At 38.0% G+C, this 26,722-nt stretch overlaps 1 protein-coding gene across 1 annotated transcript; it reads left to right on the plus strand.

Moving 5' to 3' along the window:
- The first annotated feature begins 20,969 nt into the window (after window positions 1-20,969).
- On the plus strand, window positions 20,970-21,944 carry LOC119800276 (olfactory receptor 4K5). The gene has a single exon (XM_038310418.1). It carries the CDS (start codon window positions 20,973-20,975, stop codon window positions 21,942-21,944), a length of 972 nt encoding a protein of 323 aa, XP_038166346.1. The 5' UTR covers window positions 20,970-20,972.
- The last annotated feature ends 4,778 nt before the right edge of the window (window positions 21,945-26,722 follow it).

Here is a 26,722-nt window from a genome sequence, read left to right on the forward strand (position 1 = left end):
AGACAGACATCTACTCAGAAGTAAAGGGTTGGGAAAAGGTTTATCAAGCAAATGGCCCTAAGAAACAAGCGGGTGTGGCCATACTAATTTCCAACAAAGTTGACTTCAAACTAAAATCAATCAGAAGAGATGGAAAGGGACACTTTATACTCATAACAGGAAAAAATCCATCAGAATGAAGTCTCAATCCTGAATATCTAGTGCCCCTAATATAAAAGCTCCCACTTATGTAAAAGAAACACTTCTAGAACTCAAGGCAGCCATCAAACCACACACACTAATAGTTGGAGACTTCAACACTCCTCTCTCACCAATGGACAGGTCAATCAGACAGAAACCTAACAGAGAATTGAAAGACTTAATGGAGGTAATGAACCAAATGGACTTAACAGACATCTATAGAACATTCCACCCAAATAGGAAAGAATATACCTTCTTCTCTGCGGCTCATGGAACCTTTTCGAAAATTGACCATATACTTGGTAACAAAGCAAACTTCCACAGTTACAAAAAAATATTAGTAACCACCTGTGTCTTATCGGATCACCATGGATTAAAATTAGAATTCAACAACAATGCTACCCTCAGAAAACCCACAAACTCATGGATACTGAACAGTCAACTACTGACCCACACCTGGGTCAAGGAAGAAATAAAGAAAGAAATTAAAGTCTTTCTTGAATTTAATGAAAACAAAGACACAACATACTCAAACCTATGGGACACAATGAAAGCAGTGCTAAGAGGAAAGTTCATAGCACTAAGTGCCCACTTAAAGAAAACGGAGAAAGCACTCATCGGTGAACTAACAGCACACCTGAAAGCTCTGGAAAAAAAAGAAGCAGACTCACCTAGGAGAAGTAGAAGACTGGAAATAATCAAATTGAGGGCAGAAATCAACAAAATAGAAACACAGAAAACAATCCAAAGAATCAATGAAACAAGAACCTGGTTCTTGGAGAAAATCAACAAGATTGACAAACCCTTAGCCAAACTAATCAAACGGCAGAGGGAGAACACGCAAATTAATAAGATCAGAAATGAAAAGGGGGACATAACCACAGACACAGAGGAAATTCAGAAAATCATTAGATCTTACTACAAAAGCCTGTATGCCACAAAATTGGAAAATGTAAAAGAAATGGACAGTTTTTTAGATAAATACCATATATCAAAGTTAAACCAGGACCAGGTAAATGCTCTAAATCGTCCAGTTAGTCGCGAAGAATTAGAAACTGTTATCAGAAACCTCCCTACCAAAAAGAGCCCAGGACCAGATGGTTTCAATGCGGAATTCTACCAGAACTTCCAAGAAGACCTAATACCTATACTCCTTAAGGTATTTCATAATATAGAAACACAAGAGTCACTGCCAAAATCCTTCTATGAAGCTACAGTTACCCTGACACCTAAACCACACAAAGACTCAACCAAGAAAGAGAATTACAGGCCAATCTCACTCATGAACATTGACACAAAAATTCTCAATAAAATACTGGCAAACCGAATCCAAGAACACATTAGAAAAATTATCCATTACGATCAAGTAGGCTTCATCCCAGAGATGCAGGGCTGGTTCAACATACGAAAATCTATCAATGTAATCCATCATATAAACAAACTGAAGGAAAAAAACCATATGGTCATCTCATTAGATGCTGAAAAAGCATTTGACAAAATTCAGCACCCTTTTATGATAAAGGTCTTGGAGAGATTAGGGATACAAGGGTCATTCCTAAATATAATAAAAGCTATTTACAGCAAGCCGACAGCTAACATCAAATTAAACGGAGAGAAACTCAAGGCTATCCCACTAAATTCAGGAACACGACAAGGCTTTCCACTCTCTCCTTATCTCTTCAATATAGTGCTTGAAGTTCTAGCAATAGCAATAAGACAACATAAGGGAATCAAGGGGATTCAATTTGGAAAGGAAGAAGTTAAACTTTCATTATTTGCAGATGATATGATAGTATACATAAGCGACCCCAAAAACTCCACCAAAGAACTCCTACAGCTGATAAACTCCTTCAGTAACGTGGCAGGATACAAGATCAACTCCAAAAAATCAGTCGCCCTCCTATACACAAAGGATAAGGAAGCAGAGAGGGAAATCAGAGAAGTATCACCTTTCACAATAGCCACAAATAGCATAAGATATCTGGGAGTATCGCTAACCAAGGAAGTGAAGGATTTATTGACAAGAACTTTAAGTCTTTGAAGAAAGAAATTGAAGAGGATACCAGAAAATGGAAGGATCTCCCCTGCTCGTGGATTGGGAGGATCAACATAGTAAAAATGGCAATTCTACCAAAAGCAATCTATAGATTCAATGCAATCCCAATCAAGGTCCCATTAAAATTCTTCACAGAGATTGAGAGGACAATAATCAACTTTATATGGAAAAACAAGAAACCCAGGATAGCCAAAAAAATCTTATACAATAAAGGTTCTTCTGGAGGCATTACCATCCCTGACTTCAAACTCTATTACAAAGCTACAGTATTGAAAACGGCTTGGTATTGGCATAAAAACAGAGAAGTTGACCAATGGAATCGTATAGAAGACCCGGATCTTAAACCACAAACCTATGAACACCTGATTTTTGATAAAGGAGCCAAAAGTACACAATGGAAGAAAGAGGGCATCTTCAACAAATGGTGCTGGCATAACTGGATGTCAACCTGTAGAAGAATGAAAGTAGATCCATATCTATCACCATGCACAAAACTCAAGTCCAAATGGATTAAAGACCTCAATATTAATTTGAACACATTGAGCTTGATAGAGGAGAAAGTGGGAAGTACTCTACAACAAATGGGCACAGGGAACCGTTTCCTATGCATAACCCCAGCTGCACAGACTTTAAGGGTAACATTGAATAAATGGGACCTCCTGAAGTTGAGCAGCTTCTGTAAAGCAAAGGACATTGTCACTAAGACACAAAGGCAGCCTACTGACTGGGAAAAGATCTTCACCAACCCTGCAACTGACAAAGGTCTGATCTCTAAAATATATAAGGAACTCAAGAGACTAGACGGTAAAATGCCAATTAACCCAATTAAAAAATGGGGCGCTGAACTGAACAGAGAATTCTCAACAGAAGAAGTTCGAATGGCCAAAAGTCACTTAAGGTCATGCTCAACCTCCCTAGGTATCAGGGAAATGCAAATCAAAACAACTTTGAGATATCATCTTACACCTGTCAGATTGGCTAAAATACAAAACACCAACGATAACCTTTGCTGGAGAGGTTGTGGGGTAAGGGGCACACTCATCCATTGCTGGTGGGAATGCAAACTTGTGCAACCACTTTGGAAAGCAATGTGGCGATTTCTCAGGAAATTCGGGATCAACCTACCCCAGGACCCAGCAATTCCACTATTGGGAATCTACCCAAGAGATGCCCAATCATACTACAAAAGCATATGCTCATCTATGTTCATAGCAGCATTATTTGTAATAGCCAGATCCTGGAAACAACCTAGATGCCCTTCAGTGGAAGAATGGATGAAGAAACTGTGGAATATATACATGCTAGAATACTACTCAGCGGTAAAAAACAATGACATCTTGAATTTTGCAGGCAAATGGATGGAAATAGAAAACACTATTCTGAGTGAGGTAACCCAGACCCATAAAGATGAACATGGGATGTACTCACTCATATTCGGTTTCTAGCCATAATTAAAGGACATCGAGCCTATAAATTTGGGATCCTTGAGAAGATAATAAGAAGGTGAACTCCCAAAAAAGATATAGTAATCCTCCTGGATATTGGAAGTAGACACGATCTCCAGGCAAAATTGGGAACTTGAGGGTTGGGCAAGACTGGGCCAAGGGAAGATGGGGAGAGAAAAGTGTGAAGGGGAGAGCGGGGGGAGCTCGGAGGAATGGGGTGCTTGGGATATAGGAAGGGTGGATATGAGAGCAGAGAAGCATATATTTTAATTTAAGGAGCTACCTGAGGGTTGTCAAGAGACTTGACCCTAGAGGGGTTCCCAGGTTTCCAGGGAGACACCCCCAGTTAGTTCCTTGGGCAGCTGAGGAGAGGGAGCCTGAAAACGCCAGTTCCTATAGCCATACTGATGAATTTCTTGCATATCACCATAGAACCTCCACCTGACGATAGATGAAGAAAATGACAGAGCCCCACATTGGAGCACCGGACTGAGCTCCCAAGGTCCTGATGAGGAGCAGAAGGAGAGAGAACATGAGAAAGAAAGTCAGGACCGTGAGGGAACCTCCAGCTGGCGACAGATGGGGAAGGTGACTGAGCCCCACATTGGAGCACTGGACTGAGCTCCCAAGGTCCCGATGAGGACCAGAAGGAGCGAGAACATGAGGGAGAAAGTCAGGAACGAGAGGGAACCTCCACCTGGCGATAGATGAAGAAAATGACTGAGCCCCACATTGGAGCACTGGACTGAGCTCCCAAGGTCCTGATGAGGAGCAGAAGGAGAGAGAACATGAGAAAAAAGTCAGGACCATGAGGGGTGCGTTCACTCACTGAGTCGGTGGGACAGAACCAATGGGAGATCACCAACTCCAGTTGGAATGGGACTGATGGATCATGCGACCAAACCCCTCTCTCTGAATGTGGCCAACAGTGGGGCAGACTGAGAAGCAAAGGACAATGGCGCTGGGCTCTGACTCTTCTGCATGGATAGGCTCTCTGGGGGCCTTCTCAGCTTGGTTGATCACCTTCCTGGACCTGGGGGGAGTTGGGAGGACCTTGGTCTTAACATTGAGTAGGGAACCCTGATGGCTCCTTGGCCTGGAGAGGGAGGGAGGGGAGGGAAGGGGGAGGAGGAGGGGTGGGAAGGGGGAGGAGGAGGGGAGGGAAGGGGGAGGAGGAGGGGAGGGAAGGGGAGGAGATGGAAATTTTTAAATATAAAAAAATAAACCATGAAAAAAAAAAGAAAAAAAAAACAAAAAACAAAAATCTACATATCTTGTGAACACAGAGAAGTTGAGCTGATGCCTACCTAGGGACTTCACTCCTTCTGACTATTCATGGTCCTAAAAAGTATTTTGCACACTACCATAGAAGAAAGGTAAATGCTAGCACAGTTACAAACCATGGAATCTACATTGGCTACTTGCCTGCAAAATAACTGGTGCAGTAGTGGCACAAAACTTCTGGGAGTAACCAATCTATCTGATTAGAGTCGAAGCCAAGAGAAGCAACCATGTCTAACACTGTCTGGATGGTCAAGAACCTAAGACTAGACAGGCTATGGTCTTAGGGGAAAACCAAATACTACTTTTCTGTTAGCAGAATGTAGCAATAAAATGAATCATAGCAAAATTCTGTTATATTCATAGATCAGTATCCTGCTTGACCATCATCAGAGAAGCTTCTTTGTGCAGTAGATGTGAAAAAAGAAGAGACCTATTATTGAACTTTGTGAAGAGAGTGCAAGACCTCCAATATTCAGTTCTAAATGGGATGTCTCCATCAAATCCCTCACCTCAAGACTCAGGGAACTATTAGGAATAAGAGTGATAAAACTATAAGAGCCTGTGGAGATAGAACACAATAAAAATAATAAGACCTAGACATAACAGAACTTATGCACATTTGAAGTCAGAGGTGGTAACAGCATGCATTGGACCTTCACAGGTGTGAGCCAGATCCACAGGTCTGAGAAATGAAGTGGACACAAGCCCCCATCTGTAACCCAGAAGCTATCTTCAACTGATAACCATTCTTAAGAGAAAGATTAGTTTTCTCTAAAGGAATCTCACTAGGTATACAAACCATACTTAAAGGTAAGCTCCATTGCTGAGCAATAGATGGCCAATGCAGAATGAACTTAATGGCAACTTAATGGCATTTTGGAGGAATTTTTTTGCACAGTGCTGTATGTATGTTTTTTAACCTTACAAGTCTTTTGCTTATATATAATTGTTTCTGATTTTGTTTTTATGGGTTTTCTATATGTGCAAAGGTATGTGTCTCGGGGTTTGTGTGTATTTCTTGGGATTTTGCTTTGGCTCTTTTTTCTGCTTATTTGTTTGGTTTCATTCTGTTTTTTAAATTTTATCATCATCATTATTTAGATTATAATGAAGAAGAGAAAGAAAGAGTATGAATATGGTGGGCAGGATGGTAGGGAGGCTCTAGTAGGAAATGGGAAAGGGAACCATAATTAGAATGTATTGCATGAAAAGAACTATTTTAAGTAAAAAAGACTATAAATAAAAATTCTTTTTCCATACTGAAAATAAAAGACCTTTCACTATGTTCTAGCAAATTAGCCCTTTTTTTCTAAATCTCCACATGGTGAAGTAGCAAGGACACAGTATATCTTTCTAGGACAAATTATGAATTTTTCTGCATAGTTTACCTGGAGTAGTAAGTTCAATTGAATTCACAAAAGCCACTTTACTCCACACATTTACCCTCATAGCTAAAAGAATATCACATTTTGTCTTGTGTTTCAATGCTCATTTAATTGCCTACCTTCAAAATTGTTATTTACTCTGTCACAGTGAAAATATGTTGTTGAGTGCAGGCTCCTTCAGATTGTGCTGTCAGGTTCGCTGTGTGATATTCCATCCCGCCCTGCCCCCACCTTGGCCCTTTTGTCCGGGCAGCGTCCCTGGGCTGCCTGGAATCCCTGATCCTGTGCCCTGGAATTCCATCTGGACTGGTGAGTGAATGCGGACCCTGGGGCAACCTGCCCTGGAAGAGAGCACAGACACCCTCCCCCCAGCTCCCTCTGCAGGCTTGTCTTTGTTTCTCACGACCCTGCCTCTCCCAAGCCTTCCCTAGTGTTTTCAGGTGTCCTGCTCCTGTACTAAGGCCATCCACCAAAGGTACTCTGGCCTCCAGGCAGGTCTGAGGATTCCTGCAAGGGAGTGCAGGCTTCTTCAGATTGTGACACAAGGAATAGGTCCTCCTCTGGCACTGGGGAGATCCAATCAGATTCAGTCACAGCAAAGATTGGTCTAGGACACCAAGCGCCTCCCAGCTCTATTTGAAGGAAGAGATGGGCAGGCGCCAATGCAGGAGCTCCTCCAACAACATGAAAGGCAACATGACATCATCAGAATCCAGACATCCCGAAACAACAAGAATTGAACACCTTACCCCAGAAGATATAGAAGAAAACGACCTTAAACAGTACTTTATGAAAATAATAGAGGACCTTAAACAGGAGGTAAAAAACTGCCATAAAGAAATGGAGATGACAAACAAAAAAGTAGACGAAATAAATAAATCTCTCAAAGATACCCAAGAAAAACAAGAAAAACAAGAAAAAGCAATCAAACAAGTAAGGGAAACAGTACAAGACCTGATAAATGAAATAGATGTAATGAAGAAAACACAATCTGAGAGAAGACTGGAAATGGAAACTCTGAGTAAACAAACAGAAACTTCAGAGACAAGTATTTCCAACCGAATACAAGAGATGGAAGAAAGAATCTCAGACTCTGAAGATACTATAGAGGAAATAAATTCACAGATTAAAGAACTAAACAGATCTAACAAATTCTTAACACAAAACATCCAGGAAATCTGGGACACCATGAAAAGACCAAACCTAAGAATAATTGGGGTAGAAGAAGGAGAAGAATTACAACTCAAAGACCCAGAAAACATATTGATGTAGGTGTGTCTTCTATCTATCTGATGATTTCATTGGATAATTAATAAAGAAACTGCCTGGCCCATCTGATAGACCAGCCCTTAGGTGGGTGGAGTAGACAGAACAGGAAGAAGGAAGTGAGGTAGATGGCTCAGTCAGATGCCACGCCTCTCTTAAGTTAGGCAGACCGCCGTGCCTCTCCTCAGAGAGATGCCAGATGCCATGAAGCCAGCCATCAGGTCAGACATGCTGAATCTTTCCCGGTAAGACACCATTCATGGTGTTACAAAGATTATTAGATATGGGTTAGTCAAGATGTGAGTAAGAGGCTGGAACTAATGAGCCAGGCAGTATTTAAAATAATACAGTTTCCGTGTAATTATTTTGCCTGTAAAGCTAACCATGCGGGAGCCGGGCAGGACGAAAAGCAGGCCGCCTGCAGCCCCTCCACTACAGAATGGCACCAACGTGGATAACTGTATCCACAGAAAACCTGAGAAAGCTTGGGAAAGAATAGAGTAAAGCATGTTTTCTTGATAACAGCAATTTCTTGGGTCTGAGCAAGCGCTCTCATCTAAGAGAGGCTTCCTGACTCAGCTTCAGCTGCAAAACCCTGCAGCTCATTAAGAGGTCCTGCCGCAAAACACTTAAATGGTGTTGATGAAAAGTTGAACGCCTGTTTTCGGTTTTCAGCTGTAGCAGGAAAAAAGTTGTGCTGTTTTAAAATGCTGGCGTTCTGGTCTGTACTGCCAGGGCAAACTCTGACTCTTTCAAGCAGGCAGTCCTGACTGTTGTTTGACACTGTTGCAGCTTGCTTGCTGGCAGGGACCTTGAAATGCCATAGAGTTGTGGCAATAAACATGGCTCCTGCGGGTACCTCCACCATGAGGCTAGAAAGCTAAGGCTGGGCTGGATCCAGCCGCCAAAGTTACAGCTTTAGTTCTACCGATTTTGGTGGGTAAATTAAAGACTTATGTGGTCACAAAAACAGAGATATACAGTAAAAGAAAGATTCGGTGTCAAAGAAAACATCAAAATGGTTTACAATGTGTTGAAAATATATGTAGGCTAAAGGTTAAAGTTCTTAAAAGTAAAAAAGAAAAAGAGAGAAAGAGTAATTTGGGTGTGATGGTACACACCTTTAATCCCAACACTTGGGAGGCAGAGGTAGATTGACCTCTGTGACTTCAAGGTGTGGCAGAAGACACCTTTAATCCCAATGCCTGGGAGGCAGAGACAGACAGATCTCTGTGAGTTCAAGGTGTGGTAGCATAGACCTTTAATCCCAGCACTGGGGAGGCAGAAGCAGAAGGATCTCGGAGTTCAAGGACAGCCTGGCCTACAGAGTTATTCCAGGACAAAGATATACAGAGAACCTGTCTCAAAAAGTAAAAGTAAAAATAAATGAAATAGAGGTTAAAGTAAAGCCACATAAAGATGGAAAATACACAGAGAATCTTGATACTGTATACTATTATGCTCTCTTTTAATTGTTTGAATGTGAGGATGAAGCAACAGCTGCTAAAAGATATTTGTTTATAAATGCTCCTGAACTAATCCAAGATAGATATTTTCAAAATACCTTGACTTCAGAATTTGGATCTAAGGATATGATACTTTGGAAAAGAGATTCTTCTTTTGTTTTTACAGAAAATGAGACCATATGGATTGCTTCTATCCCAATATGGTATGATAGACCACGTCCTCCTGAAAGGTTGCTGTGAACACCGTCAAAAAATTACTTCGCTCAACTGCCATCTGAGATGAACCTGGCACACAGGTTATACCAAAAAAGATCTGATTAACAGCGTCCCCATTCAGCAGGAAGCAGTTTGGAGAGAAATAACTACGTCCATATTCCCAAATATTGTTTATAAATATTCTTTTACATTTAAAGGGGGATATGATATAGATATGAATAATTTGCATTGCTATGGAGTTTGCTTTAGTGATTTAAATTTAAGGTCAATTTTCTTATATGTATATGTATTTCTGATACTGATTAAGGTATTGTGATTGTGTAGTTCATCTTAAAAATGTAATGTATATAGGTTGTTAATGGATAGTCATCAATAATAGTAAAGCTCGTCATGTTAGTTAGATTTTCTAGATATATAGAGATATATTTCAGTTAGATAGGCATTCCTAATATCTTTTCAAAGACTACAGAATATTCCACTTAAATGTTTTAATAACTTAAGGCTTTTCATGAAAATGAGACATGTCAGCTCCTGGCAGCACCAATCTACTTCAAGAGGAAGATGGGCATCAAAGAGGATCCTTATGGAGTTTAACAGCCATTTGGGCAAGAATCTGCTCTTGCCTGGACTGTTGCATAAACTGAACACAAAGAACCAGCAGAGAGAGGACTGCTGAACTTGCCTAAAGGTGAGATGATTCTTTGGGATTCCTGATTCATGAAAGAGTCTGCGAGACATTCTGCAGGACACAGCAGATAGTGACTGAACTGCCTTTGAAAATTCCTGCTTCATGGAAATGTCTGCTGGAAACTATGGGCCTGTAGGCCGAAGATGGATGCCCCAACGGTACAGAGGAACTTTGGGTGACTGTCCAGGCAGCAAGTTGTCTCTGTCATTTCTAGAGTTTGAAAGTCGCATATTTCTTGTTTACTTATGTAGTATTATATCCTTCTGGAGTCTTTGATGGAGTTGAAGAATGGTTCAATAGTTATAGCTTTCCTTAGTTATGATAAAAGATAAAGTAGATATAAATATTGTAACTGTAATTCTTACTTGATAACTGCTTTGTTATATGTAATTTTACTATGTTAAAGTGAAAGCTTTGCTTTTTTGTTTAAACAGAAAAAGGGGAAATGATGTAGGTGTGTCTTCTATCTATCTGATGATTTCATTGGATAATTAATAAAGAAACTGCCTGGCCTATCTGATAGACCAGCCCTTACGTGGGTGGAGTAGACAGAACAGGAAGAAGGAAGTGAGGTAGATGGCTCAGTCAGATGCCACGCCTCTCTTAAGTTAGGCAGACTGCTGTGCCTCTCCTCAGAGAGATGCCAGATGCCATGAAGGCAGCCATCAGGTCAGACATGCTGAATCTTTCCCGGTAAGACACCATTCATGGTGTTACAAAGATTATTAGACATGGGTTAGTCAAGATGTGAGTAAGAGGCTGGAACTAATGAGCCAGGCAGTATTTAAAATAATACAGTTTCCGTGTAATTATTTTGCCTGTAAAGCTAACCATGGGGGAGCCAGGCAGGACGAAAAGCAGGCCGCCTGCAGCCCCTCCACTACAGAATCAACAAAATCATAAAAGAAAACTTCCCCAACCTAAAGAAGGATGTTCCTATGAAGGTACAAGAAGCCTACAGAGCCAGGTGGCGATGGCGCATGCCTTTAATCCCAGCACTCGGGAGGCAGAGGCAGGCGGATCTCTGTGAGTTCGAGACCAGCCTGGTCTACAAGAGGTAGTTCCAGGACAGGCTCAAAAGCTACAGAGAAACTCTGCCTCAAAAAACAAAAACAAACAAACAAAAAAACAAAAAAAAACAAAAAACAAAACAAAAAAAAAAAAAAAAAGAAGCCGACAGAACACCAAATAGACTGGATCAAAAGAAAGCATCCCCATGCCATATAATAATCAAAACACAAAATATACAGAATAAAGAACAGATATTAAGAGCTGCAAAGGAAAAAGGTCAAGTAACATATAAAGGGAAATCTATCAGAATTACACCTGATTTCTCAATGGAAACCATGAAAGCCAGAAGAGCTTGGATAGATGTGCTACAGACACTAAGGGAACATGGATGCAAGCCTAGACTAATATACCCAGCAAAGCGTGCATTCACCATTGATGGAGAAAACAAGATATTCCAGGACAAAAACAGATTTAAACAATACGTAGCCACAAATCCAGCCTTACAGAAAGTAATAGAAGGAAAATCACAAACCAAGGAGTCCAACAACGCCGACAATAACTCAGGCATCTAACAACCCTTAACCAGCACAACTAGAAGAAGGGAAAGACAAAAACTCTACTACAAAAAAATGACCGGAGTTAACAACCACTGGTCATTAATATCACTTAATATCAATGGACTCAATTCACCTATAAAAAGGCACAGGCTAAGAGATTGGATACAAAAACAGGATCCAACATTCTGCTGTTTACAAGAAACACACCTCAACCACAAAGACAGACACCTACTCAGAGTAAAGGGTTGGGAAAAGGTTTATCAAGCAAATGGCCCTAAGAAACAAGCGGGTGTGGCCATACTAATTTCTAACAAAGTTGACTTCAAACTAAAATCAATCAGAAGAGATGGAAAGGGATACTTTGTACTCATAACAGGAAAAATCCATTAGAATGAAGTCTCAATACTGAATATCTATGCCCCTAATATAAAAGTTCCCACTTATATAAAAGAAACACTTCTAGAACTCAAGGCAGCCATCAAACCACACACACTAATAGTTGGAGACTTCAACACTACTCTCTCACCAATGGACAGGTCAATCAGACAGAAACCTAACAGAGAATTGAAAGACTTAATGGAGGTAATGAACCAAATGGACTTAACAGACATCTATAGAACACTCCACCCAAATAGGAAAGAATATACCTTCTTCTCTGCGACTCATGGAACCTTTTCGAAAATTGACCACATACTCGGTAACAAAGCAAACTTCCACAGTTACAAAAACATATTAGTAACCACCTGCATCTTATCGGATCACCATGGATTAAAATTAGAAATCAACAACAATGCTACCCCCAGAAAGCCCACAAACTCATAGAAATTGAACAGTCAACTACTGAACCACACCTGGGTCAAGGAAGAAATAAAGAAAGAAATTAAAGTCCTTCTTGAATTTAATGAAAACCAAGACACAACATACTCAAACCTATGGGACAAAATGAAAGCAGTCCTAAGAGGAAAGTTCATAGCACTAAGTGCCCACTTAAAGAAAACGGAGAAAGCACTCATCGGTGAACTAACAGCACACCTGAAAGCTCTGGAAAAAAAAGAAGCAGACTCACCTAGGAGAAGTAGAAGACTGGAAATAATCAAACTGAGGGCAGAAATCAACAAAATAGAAACACAGAAAACAATCCAAAGAATCAATGAAACAAAAAGCTGGTTCTTGGAGAAAATCAACAAGATTGACAAACCCCTAGCCAAACTAATGAAACGGCAGAGAGAGAACACGCAAATTAATAAGATCAGAAATGAAAAGGGGGGCATAACCACAGACACAGAGGAAATTCAGAGAATCATTAGATCTTACTACAAAAGCCTGTATGCCACAAAATTGGAAAATGTAAAAGAAATGGACAGTTTTTTAGATAAATACCATATATCAAAGTTAAACCAGGACCAGGTAAATGCTCTAAATACTCCTGTTAGTCACGAAGAATTAGAAACTGTTATCAGAATCCTCCCTACCAAAAAGAGCCCAGGACCAGATGGTTTCAATGCGGAATTCTACCAGAACTTCCAAGAAGACCTAATACCTATATTCCTTAAGGTATTTCATAATATAGAAACACAAGAGTCACTGCCAAAATCCTTCTATGGAGCTACAGTTACCCTGATACCTAAACCACACAAAGACTCAACCAAGAAAGAGAATTACAGGCCAATCTCACTCATGAACATTGACACAAAAATTCTCAATAAAATACTGGCAAACCGAATCCAAGAACACATTAGAAAAATTATCCACTACGATCAAGTAGGCTTCATGCAGAGATGCAGGGCTGGTTCAACATACGAAAATCTACCAATGTAATCCATCAGATTAATAAACTGAAGGAAAAAAACCATATGGTCATCTCATTAGATGCTGAAAAAGCATTTGACAAAATTCAGCACCCTTTTATGATAAAGGTCTTGGAAAGATTAGGGATACAAGGGTCATTCCTAAATATAATAAAAGCTATTTACAGCAAGCCGACAGCTAACATCAAATTAAATGGAGAGAAACTCAAAGCTATCCCACTAAATTCAGGAACACGACAAGGCTGTCCACTCTCTCCTTATCTCTTCAATATAGTACTTGAAGTTCTAGCAATAGCAATAAGACAACATAAGGGAATCAAGGGGATTCGATTTGGAAAGGAAGAAGTTAACTTTCGTTATTTGCAGATGATATGATAGTGTACATAAGCGACCCCAAAAACTCCACCAAAGAACTCCTACAGCTGATAAACTCCTTCAGTAACGTGGCAGGATACAAGATCAACTCCAAAAAATCAGTCGCCCTCCTTTACAAAAAGGACAAGGACGCAGAGAGGGAAATCAGAGAAGTATCACCTTTCACAATAGCCACAAATAGCATAAGATATCTGGGAGTAACTATAACCAAGGAAGTGAAGGATTTATTTGACAAGAACTTTAAGTCTTTGAAGAAAGAAATTGAAGAGGATACCAGAAAATGGAATGATCTCCCCTGCTCATGGATTGGGAGGATCAACATAGTAAAAATGGCAATTCTACCAAAAGCAATCTGTAGATTCAATGCAATCCCCATCAAGATCCCATCAAAATTCTTCACAGATCTTGAGAGGACAATAATCAACTTTATATGGAAAAACAAGAAACCCAGGATAGCCAAAAAAATCTTATACAATAAAGGTACTTCTGGAGGCATTACCATCCCTGACTTCAAACTCTATTACAGAGCTACAGTATTGAAAACAGCTTGGTATTGGCATAAAAACAGAGAAGTTGACCAATGGAATCGTATAGAAGACCCGGATCTTAAACCACAAACCTATGAACACCTGATTTTTGATAAAGGAGCCAAAAGTACACAATGGAAGAAAGAGGGCATCTTCAACAAATGGTGCTGGCATAACTGGATGTCAACCTGTAGAAGAATGAAAGTAGATCCATATCTATCACCATGCACAAAACTCAAGTCCAAATGGATTAAAGACCTCAATATTAATCTGAACACACTGAGCTTGATAGAGGAGAAAGTGGGAAGTACTCTACAACAAATGGGCACAGGAGATCGTTTCCTAAGCATAACCCCAGCTGCACAGACATTAAGGGCAACATTGAATAAATGGGACCTCCTGAAGCTGAGCAGCTTCTGTAAAGCAAAGGACATTGTCATTAAGACACAAAGGCAGCCTACTGACTGGGAAAAGATCTTCACCAACCCTGCAACTGATAAAGGTCTGATCTCTAAAATATATAAGGAACTCAAGAGACTAGACTTTAAAATGCTAATGAACCCAATTAAAAAATGGGGCGTTGAACTGAACAGAGAATTTTCAACAGAAGAAGATCAAATGGCCAAAAGACACTTAAGGTCATGCTTAACCTCTTTAGCTATCAGGGAAATGCAAATCAAAACAACTTTGAGATATCATCTTACACCTGTCAGATTGGCTAAAATACAAAACACCAACGATAACCTTTGCTGGAGAGGTTGTGGGGTAAGGGGTACACTCATCCATTGCTGGTGGGAATGCACACTTGTGCAACCACTTTGGAAAGCAGTGTGGCGATTTCTCAGGAAATTCGGGATCAACCTACCCCAGGACCCAGCAATTCCACTATTGGGAATCTACCCAAGAGATGCCCAATCATACTACAAAAGCATTTGCTCAACTATGTTCATAGCAGCATTATTTGTAATAGCCAGATCCTGGAAACAACCTAGATGCCCTTCAGTGGAAGAATGGATGAAGAAACTGTGGAATATATACATGCTAGGATACTACTCAGCGCTGAAAAACAATGACATCTTGAATTTTGCATGCAAATGGATGGAAATAGAAAACACTATTCTGAGTGAGGTAACCCAGGCCCAAAAAGATGAACATGGGATGTATTTACTCATAATCGGTTTCTAGCCATAATTAAAGGACATCGAGCCTATAATTTTGGATCCTTGAGAAGATAATAAGAAGGAAACCCCCAAAAGAAGATACAGTAATCCTCCTGGATATTGGAAGTAGACATGATTGCCAGGCAAAAATTGGGAACTTGAGGGTGGGGCGAGATGCGGCCAAGGGAAGATGCGGAGAGAAAAGCGTGAAGGGGAGAATGGGGGGAGCTTAGAGGAATGGGATGCTTGGGATACAGGAAGGGTGGATATAGGAGCAGGGAAGCATATATCTTAATTTAGGGAGCCATCTGAGGGTTGTCAAGAGACTTGACCCTAGAGGGGTTCCCAGGTTTCTAGAGAGACGTCGCCAGTTAGTTCGTTGGGCAGCTGAGGAGAGGGAGCCTGAAAAGGCCAGTTCCTATAGCCATACTGATAAATTTCTTGCATATCACCATAGAACCTCCACCTGGCGATAGATGAAGATAGTGACTGAGCCCCACATTGGAGTACCGGACTGAGCTCCCAAGGTCCTGATGAGGAGCAGAAGGAGAGAGTACATGAGAAAGAAAGTCAGGAACGTGAGGGGTGCGTTCACTCATGGAGACAGTGGGACAGAACTAATGGGAGATCACCAACTCCAGTTGGAATGGGACTGATGGATCATGCGACCAAACCCGTCTCTCTGAATGTGGCCAACAGTGGGGACTGACTGAGAAGCAAAGGACAATGGCGCTGGGCTCTGATTCTTCTGCATGGACGGGCTCTGTGGGAGGCTTCTCAGCTTGGTCATCACCTTCCTGGACCTGGGGGGTGTTGGGAGGACCTTGATCTTAACATAGAGTAGGGAACCCTGATGGCTCCTTGGCCTGGAGAGGGAGGGAGGGGGGTATGGGTGGAAGGGAGGGGAGGGAAGGGGGAGGAGGAGGGGAGGGAAGGGGGAGGGGGAGGTGAGGAGATGGAAATTTTTAAATATAAAAAAATAAACCATGAAAAAAAAAGAAGTCAAGTATACACATGGAAGAATGTACAGGGAGAGAAAATAAACTGATGAGTGTATTAAACTAAAGTTTTTTTTTGTTTTATGAATCTGCCAATTAAAATGTTGTACTACCATTACTGTGTATGGAAATATAATCATGTTATGGACATTTATTTATAAAGCATTTTATTATGTTTAAAAAATCTATTTCAAAAGTATGTATCTTCATTCAAATGCACAAGCTATAACTGTAAATACTAGGTTGATTTCTCTGCAATTATAGAAATAACAGATTTAGGATTCTGGCAATGTTCTCTAAATTCATGTGTTAATGAACTGATTTCTTGAAAATAGTAGTGTAATATGTGAAGAATATAAAAAGTATGAATGATCTCCTAGGCAAATTACAAATAAAATGTCCTCATAGTAAAAAAAAAAAAAAAAAAAAAAGAAAAGAAAATATGTTGTGGAAAGTGGTAGTAATCCCCATTGGAAGGTAAGCCTTGTCTATCCATTCTTAGAAGCCTCAAGTGGTTACTTAACTGAATTTAAGTACTTTTTCATTTGACAAAAGAAATAGGCATCTATAAATATCACTGAATGAAAGAAATTAAACTGACATTTAAGAAAAATGAAGAATTTACCTTGTCTCTCTGATATATGTTGTAACAGGTAAGATATTCTTGATGAAAATATGCTTAGAGTTTGTCCAATTACTTATTATATACAATTATTACATTGTACCTCTGAGAGGACTTCAAAAGGAGAAAATATAATCAGAAAGCAGGAAATCAATTTGATAATGTTCTTGTCTGTATTTTAGCATTCTTTGCTCAATATGTGAGACCTTGTCTTAAGCTACAAAGTATTATTGGGGAAAATAGGAAAAACTATAACTGTCTTTTCAGAAATCTATCATGAGACACTTTTTCTGTCAGCTAATTAAAAAAAGTAAGCAAGTTTTTGAGTCAAAAATGAGAGAAGAGAGAGAGCAAAAGAGAGAGAGAGAGAAACAGAGAGACATGCATAGTTAAGAGACAGAGATGCTATAAAGAATCACTAGAGTGTTGGAATGTTTAAATACCAAGTTTGGTAATATGTTTCTAGTTAGAGTACTTTAGTATCAATAATTTGTTAGACTTTGAGCATTAAGTGGAGAAAATGATTTGCCTTGCTCTGTAAAAGTAGACTGTAATTTCTTTTTAAAATTATATTTAAATATTTTATCACCTTTAAAAACACAGTTAACCAAATATGGTTTGCTCCCATTACAACAAACCATTTTCTCTGTTTTGCAATTCATTCTAATTATTTTATTCTTTTGGCATTTTCTAGATTGTTATTGTCCCATTTCAAAGATTTAACTGTGATATTTTATTCTCAAATAATGAGCTAATCCTACACCTTTAAAGGTAAAGTTTTTGTAGGTCATGAATTCTTTGCTTGAATTTCCAGAACATATACTATATACTACTTTATGCAAAGGAAAGTAAGAAGATATAAAAAGATGAAAAGAATATATTTAATTTAAACTGAAATTAATATATGGAAAATTGTCTAATCCCAAAGCAGCATATAAAAATACAAGAATTGAAGGAACTTTTAATTTTTTGAAAAATGATATAGGCAATAAACTCATCTTGGGTTAATATAAAGTTTGTGGCAAAACACAGCTTGTAGTCACATCAATAAAAAGAGATTGAAACTGCCTCTTGACAGACTTTTAGAGAGGTGATATCTCATGTCTTTTAAAACATATGAGATGATGAGTAAAAGTTTTGATGCTTAATTAATACTGAATAGTCTGATACAGTCTGTGTATTAAGTGTAGCATAAGCAAAACAAGATTATATGCTCATGACTGTCATTCTAAGGAAGTTAGATTTTTACTTTTCATATTAAAATTTAAGGTATGATGAGGTACTTTTATAAAGAGAAGGTTAACTGTGATTATTAATATTGTGAGGGAAGAGTGAATTGACAAGAGAAATTGTGAATTTGAATCTCAGATGGCTCCATAATATTTACATCTACAAAAAGTTTAGGAGCATGTTTGAAATACCAGAATATGTTGCAAAATGAGAGGAAACATTAATAATTAATGGCACAGAAATAAAGGTCGAAGGAATGCCAAAGGGAGAGACAAGAATGAGAAAAAAAAGGAAAGAAAAGTAATAGTATAAGCCAGGGAACAATGAAAGTGAAAGAAACGCACAGAGAAGAGCTAAGGAAGGGGAGCCAAGAGGCTAGACACTCAGTGGCCGTCTCATAAATCAGCAGCCATCCCAAGGTCTTTGATAGAGTACTCTTAGTATGGCATAGCTGGGTATCAAAGATCCAAGAAGCTTGAAAAATAATTGGATAGGAAACAGGAATGCATCTAAGAAATTTCTTTTAAAAAGAAGGAAAATTAAAAACGAAAACAAAGAATGTGTTTAAGGAAGGATTGTTTTGAAATTTTACCTTGATTACCTTTGCTTATTATCTCTTGTCAGTTAGACTAAACATTTTGTTTGTAGACATGAAAAGAAAATAAAAGTCTAAGCTAAAAATGATTTAAACTTTTGCCTCTTGTCTTAGACCCTTTTCTTTTCTGAATGGACATTTGGCAATGTGTGGAGACATTTTAGTTGCCACAACTGGAGAATAGGTGCGACTGACACCTACATAATACATAGTGCCAAAGGTACTTCTGAACTGCTCTGTTACAGTGACTTCATCTGTAACCATGAATCACTCAATCCCCAATGTTTGTGGTGCCAATACTGTGAGATAAGAAACGGAACTCTGAGTGAGGAAGGATTAATATGATTCCAACCAAAGAAATATTTAGGAACACAAGAAATTTATAATCAAATTAATATTTATTCTCCCTGAAAAACAATTCTGAAATAACTCAGAAATCCTTTTGGTAATTATAAAGACATACATCGAGCAACCCATGGGAGCAAGCACAAATATATGTGTTTGTTCTTAAGAACCAAAGTTTTTCTATATCTTGTTTTTTCTTTTGGTTTTTTTGAAACAGAGTTTCTCTGAAGCTTTGGAGCCTATCCTGGAACTCACTCTATATACCAAGCTGGCCTCTAACTCATAGAGATCCACCTGATTCACCTGTCTCTGCCTGTCTGAGTGCTGGGATTAAAGGTGTGTGCCACCACTACTCAACTTCCAAGTTTTTCCTTTTAAAAGCCAGTTTCACACTTTTAATCCCAGTGATAGGGAATCAAAAAGAGGTGAATCTCTAAGGCTTGATGGTCAACCAGTATAGCCTACTTAGTGAATTACAGAGCACCAAAAAGCTCTGAGTACAGGCTTTTTGTACACACACACACACACACACACACACCATGCCACACCAAAGTTTCACTCACAGGGACCAATAATCAGCAAGGAGAATGTAAATGGAAATGTAGGTATTATATATCGACAATAAAGAAAATATTTTAACTATATAATAATGCCATTTATGAACTGTTTGAGGTTACTAATTGACAAATATGTTAGATTTGTGGGTTAAGAAAATTTATATTAAACAGTGCCTTTCAGTAGTCATTTGTAGTGTATGCAACTTGGAACAACAGTTGGACATTTTTATATGTCTCATTGTAGAATTTTTAATATTTTAAGAAGACCATTATAAGAAAACTATTCATATGTTAGAATACCATTCATTATCATACTTAAGCTATACTTCCTTCTGTAAAGTAGGTATGCACATATTTTTAATATGAAGAGTTAAAAAGGAGAAAAGAATGTTAGCCTAAATTACAGAATAACTACCAAGTTCTGAATATCCCTCAGAGAGTTAAATCAAACATCAAATGTCATACTTAAGACTTTAGTATAATTAGCAGTGGAAAGTGACTATAGGTCTCTTTTAATTTTCCCCATTCTACAAAATCTCTTTGAAGAATTGAGTTGTACGTCACTCCTCCCATCTTCTAGCCTTTCAGTCCTTTAGTTCTTCAGTTTGGTTACTACAAGTCAGAGTTTGAAACTGGTAAACCTGTCCAGAAATGTAAACATTTTCACCAATGTTGATAAAAATTTTGATTAGTTCATTAAAAATTTTGTACAATGTATTTTGATCATATTCATTCCCTCCCCAAGTCCTTCCAGATCTACCTCTTCCCTACCCACTGCTACTTTTGTCCTTTTTTTTCTAACCTATTAAACCCTTTTTCATCCATTTTTCAATATGATTCTTTCCACTGGAGCATGGCCCACTTATTGGAGGCTCCATGGCTAAAGAAAACCTGACTTCATCCTCTCTTCATAGCTATTAATTGCTGATAATGCTTGTACTAGCTGAAGGACTTTGTGCTTACCTCCCTGTTCTTGATCAAATCATTAGACATTGTTTGCACACTCTCATAAGCTCCTTCGAGCTGTTTAGATTTATTGGCAAGGTTATGTAAATACCTGTGTTTATACTACTTATTCAGTAAATATGATCTATTCTAGATGTCTCAGAGCCTTTTGCATTAAAATGTTATCTCATTGTTTTTAATCTCTTCGTTTCCTTCCCTTTAAGGTTGTTTCAGTGAAAGTCTGGAGCCTGAATCCATGGATAAGATCAATGATTCAGTGGTGTCTGAGTTTGTGTTGCTTGGGCTCTCTGGTTCTCAGGACCTTCAGTTTTTCTTCTTTGTTTTCTTCTCTGCATTGTACATTGCCATTGTCTTAGGAAACCTCCTCATCATCATAGCTGTGACTTCTGACAGCAGTCTGCATTCCCCCATGTATTTCCTCCTGGGAAACCTCTCCTTTTTTGACATTTGCCAGGCTTCTTTTGCTACACCTAAAATGATTGCAGACTTTCTGAGTGAACACAAGACTATATCCTTCAGTGGCTGCATAGCCCAGATTTTTTTCATTCATCTCTTTACAGGAGGGGAGATGGTACTGCTTGTTTCCATGGCCTATGACAGATATGTGGCCATATGTAAGCCTCTGCATTATATGATCATCATGAACAGAAGTGTATGTACTGCCTTGGTAATAATTTCCTGGGCTGTGGGCTTAGTGCATACACTGAGCCAGTTGTCATTTACTGTTAACTTGGCATTTTGTGGACCCAATGAAGTAGACAGCTTTTTTTGTGACCTTCCTAGAGTAGTCAAACTTGCTTGCATTGACTCATACATCACTGAAATACTAATTGTGGTAAACAGTGGGATTCTTTCCTTAAGCACTTTCTCTCTGTTGGTGAGTTCTTATGCCATAATTTTTGTCACAGTTTGGCTCAAATCTTCTGCTGCCATGGCCAAGGCATTTTCTACACTGGCTGCTCACATCATGGTAGTAGTACTGTTCTTTGGGCCTTGCATCTTCATCTATGTGTGGCCCTTTACTACCTATCCTGTGGATAAAATTCTTGCTATATTTTATACAGTTTTCACTCCCATCCTAAATCCCATTATTTACACACTAAGAAATAGAGATATGAAAGCTGTCATGGGGAAAATTGCAGCTCGTTATTTCAGACCACTGAAAATTTCTGACATGCCATTAGTAGCAAGGATTTCCTTTCTTTGAGGTAAACTCAAATTATTCAAATTAAGTGTCTACCTACAAATATTTTCATATCTAAACAGTGTAGTAAATAATAACAACAATATAGGAAAGATTAATGGACATTAATAAGTGTTTTCCTAGCTATTTTCTAAGCAATAGTTAAGTTTCCCCCCAAAAGAAAAAGGCACTGACTCTTTGATTAAGTGGTATGTATAAACTGATTGTTTTAGTAATAGGTAAATGTGAATATGATGCAAAAATAGATAGGGACCCAATTCTTTGTTGGGGCTAAATTTAGAAAATTGTTATTAGTTTTCTTAAAGAGGTGTCTACAAAGTCTTTGTGCATACAACATATTTAAGACCCCAAGACTTAGTTTTCTAACTTTCAATGGCTAACCAGTCTACTGATGATTAGTACATTAACTTAAATAAGATTCTTAGGTTAGGAGAATGCTCCCACAGTATTGATTAAACCTAAACCAAATAATCTTCCTGTAATCATACCATCACATATGCAATATTACATAATCAAAAACTTATATTTCATATTTTTCTTGTAATGGGATATCTCTAATCAGTTAGAGTGATTCTCTTTGCATTTAAAATTATAAGTAGTAGAACAACTTTACAATTCTACATTTGAACCAAATGCAAATTTCTTAGGGGAAATTTTTAAAAAAATAAAAAGTAATATTAAACATGTACCCATTTGCTTTTTGGGACCACATAGGAAATCTTTTCCAGTGCTTCAGAAGTAATCATAGGATTTAATAATGTTGATCAAAGATGCTTTTAGATTTTATTTCCCAAATCCTTTAATTCATAAATGGCAAATAGGCTACTTTAAGCATTAGTCTTTGCTTTGTGCACAGAATAAAACTGACAGCATTTTTACTTTGTTGTTTGATTTTTGTTAGCCTTAAAACTCCAGTTAATATTTTTCAAGATCAGTAAGTACTAATGAAAGGAGTTAAAACTCCTGTAGTTACTACTGGAAAAGACAGAAAAGTCTGTGTTAGAGAACTCTAAGTTTCCTACATTCCTATGAGTTGTTTTCTCATGTTCTTGTATTACTCACAAATAAACAAGTTGTATTTGTTGTTTACTTTTTGTTTTCAGAAATAAATTTGTATACATATATGGCTATAATGTTGCATGAAAAATTAAATATTATCTTTATATCAAGTAAATTCTTCCAAAAATGCCTAGAAAAATCAAACAGATTTCATGTAAGTAAAAAATATTTTGTCTTCCCAGCTCTTGATAGAATATTTTAGCAAAATACTTAAGGTTTTTTGGACTAGTCCCTGCCAAGGTCAATCCAGAAAATTTCTTTCCTTATATATCCAGATTCATACTCTTCCTCTAGAGTTCTGAAACTCACCCTTGGATAGGATGTAGTTCTGTCCAAACCAAGATTGTTCCTTCCTTGGGTCACTCCTGAAGCCTTAGATAGTCTCTATGTTTCTCTTTTGTGGATTTTAACAGTTAATATCTTCTCTATTATTAGTAATTCATATTAGTCATTGTTTGATTAACAATAGCAGGTTCTCTCTTTTTACTAGAGTCTGAGAGAGACACCTTAAAGAATTTTGGAAAGACATTGAAAAACTGGTAACATTTAAAAGCATCTCATAAAATATGGTATGTATCATGAACAAAATTACAGACTGGTTAAGCAAGAAGTTGATACTTTATTTATACACAAAGAAAGGTTTATCAGTTTATCATCATTTAAAATATAAGAAAATCTAACATTTGTGAGGTATGTTCAGTCATTTCATTAAGCTAATGCTTGAAATGTCTCTGCTCCATGTCATCATAGCTACTTCCATGATTAATAAAATATGCATTTTACATCATGTATGTTTACTGAAATAGTAAATAGTTTACCTTTTTTATTATCATATGTAATTTATATCTTGAAAATTGTTTTAAAAAATCTTGTAGATATGGAGGTACTATAATTGATAACTGATGTGAGAGAGAGAGTCAGTTATCTTCAAGGGTGCAGCCCTGGTGGGTGGACCACATACCAGTTGAAAGCCACACGATTCAGAGAATATGGGCAGCACCAACTATAATAGTGTTTTCCATTTTCAAAAGACATGAAATCTTTATTAACAAGTATTAATGGTTTCAGAAATCGAATGACATGGACAGTACCCCTGTATTTTCTATTTAATAATAAGATAATTAGCCAGGTGGTGGTGGTGCATACCTTTAATTTCAGCACTCGGAAGGCAGAGGCAGGCAGATCTCTGTGAGTTTGAGGCCAGCCTGGTCTACAAGAGCTAGTTCCAGTACAGACACCAAAGCTACAGAGAAACCATGTCTTGAAAAAACAAAAGAAAGATAATTAGTTCACCCTCACAAAAGTGTTCAGAAAAGTCCAGGAAAAAAAAATCAAAACTTTTTTTCATACGTACACTTCTAAAGTATTAAAAATAAAAGTTGATTTATTGTTGCACCAAATTTCTCTCTTTTCTGAGGAGAATCCACTTTATTAAAATAGAGGATTTCTAAATATTGCAATAATTTTTATACTTTTTCCCCTCTTATTGAAATTAGGTTCTTTTCTCATTTAATGTATTTCTGATTAGTTTTCCCTCCCCTCAGTCCTCCCATTTGCTCCTTACCTCCCACCTATCTGGATCCACTCTCTTTCTTTCTCTCTGTATGTTTTAGAGAGGGAACAAAACTGGGTAAGTAGGGAAGAAAAAGGTAGATTTGGAAGGAGTAGGGTGGAGAGAATGATATGATCAAAATGTATAAAAATTCAAAGGACCTACAGAAATAAAATATTTTAAAAGTCCTTCTGATGCCACATCTACCCTCTCTACCCACCCATCTCCTGTGCATCCTTCTTTAGCTTCTACTCCAGTGACTCTGCCTGAATCTCCTCTCTTCTTATGGTCCAGCCTCAGCCTTCTTCTAGCACGCTGGCTCAGTCTGGCCATGTATGACCTTCCTTTAACAGTCTGTTGGATACTGCCATGACAACATAGAAATGGTTTGCATGGAATGAAATCAGGTGAATAGAAGGGATGGGCAGGTGTATAGCTTGTACATCCTTGTCTAAGCCAATACTATGTGGGTAGCTCTGGTAGGGTGTATAGGTGGATGTGGCTATGTGTGTCATGGCATATGTCCAAAGGAATCAACACTCTACTCCACAGATTTTTGCATAGCAAAGTTTATTGCTTTTCTGTTCACAAGACTGAAGAAATGGAAGCAACCTAAATGTATATCAACCAACAAATGAGTAATGCCAATATGGTACATGGACACTATAAAATACTATTTGGGTGTAAAGAAATATGAAACTATGAAGTTTTTAGGTAAATGGGTGGAACTAGAAAAGATCACATTAATTGAGGTTACCCAGGCCTGAAAAGACAACTATTGCTATTGCTGTTGGTTGTCACTAGAATGTAAGCTCCTGTTGCTGAAGACACCAAGCATTTTGGATGCAAGACTCAGAAACCCTGGAGCTGTAACTGACCCAACTTGTTTCTTCACTGAAGACAAGCTTTTATAGTAATAGTAGTTACTATGCAAGCTTTCAAAAGAGAGAAACAACCAATTGTCTTAGCTAACTATGATGCCTGTGAACCACAAAAATTTTTTATGGCATAAAAATCTTAAAGGTGAAGTAACAGCGTAAAGACCTTGATGGTAACCAATATCTCTCTAATTAAACTTAAGACTAACCAAGGGAGAACCCATATCTTTCACTGCAAACTTAGGCTACCCAGACCTAGTGAAGTCATAGAACTTGGAAATGAACCTATAATCACCATTTTATGAAACTAGCACACACCCTAACTCTATTGTAAATATTTGTCCTAAACCCACAGATAGCTATATTCCTCAACCTTCAAAAAATTTTCTTTGCAAAAGATAGAAACCCTTGCAGAAAAATCATAATCAAAATGCAGAATTGTGGAGTCTAATCCGATGGGATACATTAACAAAATAATTCCTTTATCTAAGGCTCAGAACCACTGCTGAAGATTGGGTGGAAACTTTGTAAGAGAACTTTACTGTAAGATTCTGTCTTTTTGTAATGTCAAAAGCAAAACCCATAATATCTCACTGGCATCACTAGATACATATAATATGAACAAGGCCAACAATAAGAGATCTGGTAAAATGGATAGGGGAAAGGTCAAGAGACATCAACCCTATACAAAGAACTACAGGCAATTAAGACTTGTTAAAAATTGGGGAAATGTTTTTCAGGAAGCAGCACACCAATTACATGTGTATGTGTATTCCTAAATATGCACAACTATTTTCATACAATATATATATATATATATATATATATATATATATGCATGTAACAACAAATTAATGGAAAAGGGGTCATGGACTTAAAAGAGAATGGAGATATACATGGGAGGTTGTGGGGAAAGGAAAGAAAAAGTTAAATTGTGTAATTATATTATAATCTCTAAAAATAAAAGAAGTAAAAATAAAACTATAATATAAAATTTAAAAAGTAAGAATAAATGATGAGCTATGTATAGTGATGCATTCATCTAATTCTAGTACCTGGAAGATGGAAGAGGATCAGGAGATCAAGGTCTCCCTCTGCTTCATAGAGAATTTAAGGCTCTACAAAAAAATTCCAAATAAGCCCTCTAAAACTATAAATGTGTGTGTGTGTGTGTGTGTGTGTGTGTGTGTGTGTGTGTATTCTATAGATGCTTGCTTTAGTATTTAATATGGCTCCTGCTTTCTCCTTTTCTCATATTGGTCCTATCTGGATACCTGCTGTTAGGAAAAATC

Source organism: Arvicola amphibius, chromosome 13 (genome assembly GCF_903992535.2).
Source record: "Arvicola amphibius chromosome 13, mArvAmp1.2, whole genome shotgun sequence".
Classification (NCBI taxonomy): Eukaryota; Metazoa; Chordata; class Mammalia; order Rodentia; family Cricetidae; genus Arvicola; species Arvicola amphibius.

Coding starts and splice junctions, on each gene's coding strand:
- LOC119800276 (XM_038310418.1), top strand. CDS start 20,973: ATGGATAAGATCAATGATTCAGTGGTGTCTGAGTTTGTGTTGCTTGGG.